Raw genomic sequence first — 6,000 nt, 5'->3', positions numbered from 1 at the left:
TCTTTTACTACCTGCGGCTTGAGGTCGAAGTTGAGGGTTTTAATGGCCCAATGGGCCTTGTGCTCCAGCTCCACGAGAAGGTGACAGTGCTTCCCATAGATGAGTCGAAAAGGTGTGGTCCCTATAGGGGTCTTATAAGGTAAAGAAAATCTTTGTAGCATCCCGTACTTCCTAAGAAGTGACTCAAACTTATGCTCGATGAAGTGGGTCCCATTATCCCTTATGACTATGCTGGGGCAACCGAAACGTGGAAATATGACCTTTTTAAAGAACTTGGTCACAACCTACCCATCATTAGTCTTAGTGGCTACGACCTCCACCCACTTGGAAACATAATCAACAGCAACCAAAATATACTTGTTTCCAAAGGATGAAGGGTAAGGACCCTGAAAATCAATGTCCCACACATCAAAAATATCAACAGCTAAAATTGGGGCCATAGGCATAGCATTAGCCTTAGGTAGATTGCCAACTCGTTGGCAACGATCACAAGTCTTAACATAGGCCTGCATATCTCGAAAGAGCGTGGGTCAATAAAATCCACATTGAAGAATTTTAAAGGAGGTCTTAGATGCAGCTGCATGTCCACCGCAAGGTAGGTCATGACAGTGTTGTATGATAGAGTGTACCTCAACCTCAGGAACGCAATGGCACAACATGCCGTCTGCAAAAGATTTGAACAAAAGCAGGTCATCCTAATAGTAATACTGGAGATCATGGAAGAACTTCTTGCTATACTAGGCGGAGAGACCCGTAGATAGTACTCCATTAGCAAGGTAGTTCGCTATATCGGCGAACTAAGGAGTCTCGTCAACAGCTGCGAGATTCATTAGCTGATCTTATGGGAAAGAATCATCGATGTCAGGCGTACCTGACACCTCATCTAAAACAAGCCTGGATAGATGATCGGCCATTGATTTCTCTGCTCCCTTTTTATCGATTATCTGTAAGTCCAACTCTTGGAGAAATAATACCCATCTTATCAGTCTGGGCTTGGCATCCTTCTTGCTCAACAGAAATTTAAGAGTTGAATGGTTCGTGTACACAATGATTTTAGATCCTATTAGATAGGATCTAAACTTTTCTAAGGCATAAACCACTGCCAGGAGCTCTTATTCTGTTGTAGCATAGTTAACCTGTGCCTCATTCAAAGTTTTACTAGCATAGTAGATGGCGTGCAACTTTCCATCCTTCTTTTGCCCCAGCACTCCCCCTACCGCATGATCACTAGCATGCACATAAGCTCGAAGGGCAAACTCCAATCTGGGGGCTAAATTATCGGTGCTGAGATAAGTGCCTGTTTCAATTTCTCAAAAGCATGTAGAGCTCTGTTAGAGGTCGGGCTATCTTAGAGAAATCTGATATGAATCGTCTATAAAAACCAGCTGCCCTAAAAACTACGAATCCCCTTCACATTGACTAGAGGGGGTAGTTTTTCAATAACCTCTACCTTGGCCCTATCGACCTCAATATCGTGACTTGACACCGTATGACCCAGCATAATCCCTTTTTGTACCATAAAATGACACTTTTCCCAGTTCAAAACTAAGTTGACTTCTTCGCATCTAACAAGCACTCTCTCCAAATTGGCTAAGCAATCATCGAAAGAGTTGCCATATACGAAGAAATCATCCATACAGACTTCCATGCACTAAATAAACTTAGAAAAAATACTCATCATGCATCGTTGGAAGGTAGTTGGGGCGCTACATAACTCAAATGACATTCTTCGATAAGCAAAGATACCATAAGGGCAAGTAAACGTGGTCTTCTCCCGATCATCAGGATGGATAGGGATCTGGGAAAATCTAGAGTATCCATCTAAGTAGCAAAAATGGGAATGATTAGCTAGTCGTTCCAACATCTGGTCTACAAAGGGGAGTGGATAATGGTCTTTTTGGGTGGCTTTATTCAGCTTCTTGTAGTCAATGCACATGCGCCACCCTATGACTGTTCTTGTGGGTATCAGTTCATTCTTACCATTCTCTATGACAGTCATACCGCCCTTTTTAGGGACAACCTGCACTGGGTACACCCACTTACTATCAGAGATAGGGTAGATGATCCCCGCATTCAACAATTTCAAAACCTCTTTCTTAACTTCCTCCTTTATATTGGGATTGAGTCTCCTCTGTCCCTCTATGGAAGGAGCGGCATCGGGCTCCAGGTTTATCCTATAGGTGCATATAGAAGGATTGATTTTCTTTATGTCATCAATGGTGTACCCAATGGCTTTTCCATGTTTTCGAACAAGGTTGACCAAGCGGTCTAAATCAGCGCCATTGAGTTCACTATTGACGATGATAGGATAGGTAGAGTTAGCACCTAAGAAAGCATATTTCAGACTAGAAGGGAGAGTTTTCAATTCTACCTCAGAAGGTGTGGAACTCTTCTTACTCAGCTCTGATACCTGCTTAATTTCATTTGCCTGCATAACCTCATTATACAATTCAAGATCATCAATATAGTCACCCTCAAAAGGGTCTTCCCATCCCAATACGTCTGCATTATCTCCCCCTGTTCCTTCAAGAAAGGACTATAGGGCATCGACCTCATGGTTCCATTTAGACTCGAGAGGTACATCTTCAGATATGTCAATAAGGTACATAGATTCATTCAAAACATCCCTTATTTCAAATTTGACTTTCTCCTCCCCCACACTCATAACCAACTTACCCCTAGCTATATTAATCAGGGTATTAGCGGTTGCAAGACATGGTCTCCCTAATATGATGAGGGTCTTAACATCCTCAGGTATGTCCATAATGACAAAGTCACAAGGTACTACAAGTTTTTCAATCCTTAAAGCCACGTCAGACAGGATTCCCTTAGGGTAGACAATACAACGGTCAGCCAACTGTAATATCATCCTAGTAGGGGTCAATTCATTCACATTGCGGAGTCTCTTATACATGGAGTAAGACATTAGGCTAACACTAGCACCTAAGTCACACAAATCTCTATCCACAGATATATTCCCAACAGTGACGGGAATAATAAAACTATCAGGATCAGCTAGTTTATGAGGTAGATTTCCGATCATGAAAGCATTAACATTCACTTCATTAGAGACCTGCACTGTCTCATCTAGCTTCCTCCCATTAGAACAGAGAGTCTTAAGAAATTTTGGAAAGGTGGGTATCTCAGACATTGCATCTAAGAACGAAAGTTCAATGGATACATTTTTCAAAAAATTCAAAAATTTCACATATTTCTTTTCTAACTTAGCTCGCGCCAATTTCTAAGGAAAAGGCACGTGCTTAATCAGAATGTCGGTGACCTTTGACTTTGATTTATCATGTTTGCATTGGTCACAGTGTTAGTAGCATCATTATCATTCAAAACAGTTTCATCACAAACCACATTATGATTTATAACAAGCTCATCAATAATCACATTATCAGGAATAACATCATTAGGTGCTAGCCTTTCAGAAGATACCTCCACAAGGGGGGATCGGCTAGCTGCTTACAACTTCGCGTGATAACTGCATTTATGGACTGGTTGGGCTCTTTAGTACCCTTGGACTCTGGCTGGCTCGAGAATTGGTTTGGAGCGCGAGTGTTGATCTGCTATGCTACCTGAGTTATTTGTGTCTCGAGAAATTTCATGTGTGAGACACTGTTTTGGATGTGGGTCCGCAACAAGTTTTTCAGTTCATCAACCTCAGACCTGAGACTAGGTTGGGCTGGCTGAGCGTATTGCTTGTACAGCGGTGGATGTTGGTATGGAGCTTGCTGATGCTGTGGAATAGCACACTCGTGCTTGAGTAGGACAAATTAGGGTGCTTAAAACCTGCATTATATGATATATCTGTTAGCGTGTGGGTCATCAGGAGGTTTACTGTACAAGGCGTTTGCCTCCTCGTAGACTTGGGAGCAAGTGCTCGAACAGTGGCCTGGGACGCCACAGGTATCACATAAATTAGCAGCATTATTAGAACTAGAGGAGGAGCTTACCATGCTTACCTTAGCCATCTGTTCAGTGAGATTTGCTATCTGCTTGGTGAGTGCTTTGATGGTCTCGGATTCCGCATTATTACTCTGGGGCACTGGAGCTCTATCATTGCTCCATGAGAAACTATTTTTGGCCATGGTCTCAAAGAGTCTCAAGAGGTCATCTGGGAGCTTGGAGTCCATATCGCCGCCACATGCGACATTAATCGACGACTTGTGCTCATCAAACAATCCTCCATAGTAGGATTGGGCGAGTAACCATTTGGGTATCTGATGGTGAGGACAGCTAAGTTAAAGGTCTTTAAAACTCTCCCGTGCCTCGTAGAAGGATTCAAAAGGCTGCTGCTTGAAGGTCTGCAGCTGTGTCCGGATTTGAGAGGTCTTTCGCAAAGGATAGAATTTGGCCAAAAAGCCATTGGCCAGTTCTTCCCAAGTCCTATATATACCGGCGGGCTCGGAGCCATGACTTGGTTTTATCCTTTAAACTGAAGGGAAAAAGCCGCATACGCACTACTTCCATGGAAAGATCCTTAGCAGTGATGGCGTCACACCTTTCTATAAAGTCTGCAATATGGTCATGAGGACTCTCACTAGGGTGACCGCCGAATTGGTTTCTCTCAATCATTTGGATGAGGTGAGGCTTCAATTCAAAATTTTCTGTACCGAACTCGGTTTTGACGATACATAGAATGGAAGTTTGGGTGAGCGTGGGCGCACCCATTTAGTCAAAGGATTGGTTAGCATGATTGGCCATTTGGTCTTGGTGTCGCCTTAATTGCCTTAGGCGTTCGGCGTTCAGTCTACGGGCAGTAGCTTGGATCTCTGGGTCGAATCGCTCTAGAGATCGAGCTTATCTACGCATTCAAAGAGTTCAAAACACAAAGGGGTCCAAGAGAGGGGACAACAAGTAAGTGACACATAGATCAATCTACGAAACAAAAGGATTATCCGTCGCCTCCCCGGCAACGACGCCAAGAACTTGATTGGGCAACTTTTAAATACCGCAAGCGCACGATTGACGTGTAGTCGCGGGTCAAACACAAGGAGACGAGTTAATCAATTTATTTGTTTTATGACAACAAGACACGGATCAAGAAGTAATCCGGCTGAGAAGCTAGTACTACGATGCAAAAACTAAAGATAAAACAATGATTAATATGAAGATTAATATGATATGACAAACTCTAGGGTGTCGGGCATCATCTAATTCTAACATGGGAGTCGATCACTCTCAAAATTGTATGAAATTGAGTTATTGGCATAATTAAATGTGATCTAATTAATCTCAAGCTTTCGCTCTATTGATTAATATCGATTTAAGACCAAACTAGTGTTAATCCTTAAACTTCCGTTTTATTGGCTATACTAGTAGGAATTTAACTTAAATATATCTCAATCCTAAATTAGTCCTAATCTCAAACTTTTGTTTTATCGAAAAGGTTAATAAAGACGTTTAAACTGAGATTCATTAAGCGTAGATTTAATTACAGACCCAAATTTCACACAATCAATCGATAAAATGTCCTCCCATGCTTCGAATTAGGGATTATACCCTACCCTAAATAAGAAAACTACTCACTAGACATGGTAATAAAAATGCAAATCATTATGTATGATGACTTAATAGAAATACTAAACATAAAGCAATAAGTGATTTCATGCACAGAGATAAATAATAAAGCGATGAACAAAAAAAACTTACAAATTGCGAAGAACGAAAGTGTAAATTGCAAGAGAAATTAGTGTAACAACAAAGTTTTGCAACGAAAGCTTAAAGAACTAAGATAATTCTATGGATCCTTCACTAGAACTACTACTAAAAAACTGGTAAAAACTCATTTTTAAAATAAGATAACTGCCACTATAAATAATGGCTCCAAAAATAACAATTGAACGCACGGCGACGACTCGTGACATCAGGAGCGACGAGTCGTCGCTTTGCTACTGTCTGGATTATGTGACTTCAGTGAGTTGGCGACGAGTCGTGGCAATATTGGGGACGAGTCGTCGCTCAGTCTCTGGACTTCATTACTCATATCAGAAT

The 6,000-nt window shown here is 41.6% G+C and overlaps 1 protein-coding gene across 1 annotated transcript; it reads right to left on the bottom strand.

The window, feature by feature from the left end:
* Positions 1–284: 284 nt before the first annotated feature.
* On the bottom strand, positions 285–3,151 carry LOC130818423 (uncharacterized). Its single transcript, XM_057684594.1, has 7 exons — positions 2,677–3,151; positions 1,747–2,523; positions 1,402–1,641; positions 1,137–1,297; positions 872–944; positions 630–664; positions 285–506 (listed from the first exon to the last, which is right to left on the bottom strand). Exons 1-7 carry the CDS (start codon positions 3,149–3,151, stop codon positions 285–287), a joined length of 1,983 nt encoding a protein of 660 aa, XP_057540577.1.
* Positions 3,152–6,000: the final 2,849 nt, after the last annotated feature.

Source organism: Amaranthus tricolor, chromosome 7 (assembly GCF_026212465.1).
Source record: "Amaranthus tricolor cultivar Red isolate AtriRed21 chromosome 7, ASM2621246v1, whole genome shotgun sequence".
NCBI classification, from domain to species: Eukaryota; Viridiplantae; Streptophyta; class Magnoliopsida; order Caryophyllales; family Amaranthaceae; genus Amaranthus; species Amaranthus tricolor.
The sequence above is the reverse complement of the archived record's forward strand: the minus strand, read 5'-3'. Positions and strand labels throughout refer to the sequence as shown.

Bases quoted from the DNA above. Each gene is read 5' to 3' on its own strand.
- LOC130818423 (XM_057684594.1), bottom strand. From the start codon at position 3,151: ATGTCTGAGATACCCACCTTTCCAAAATTTCTTAAGACTCTCTGTTCT. The intron at 1,298-1,401 runs GTAGTTTTTAGG...AAATTGAAACAG, and splicing joins AGTCAATGTGAAGGGGATTC to GCACTTATCTCAGCACCGAT. The intron at 945-1,136 runs GTTAACTATGCT...TTGGACTTACAG, and splicing joins AAACTTTGAATGAGGCACAG to ATAATCGATAAAAAGGGAGC.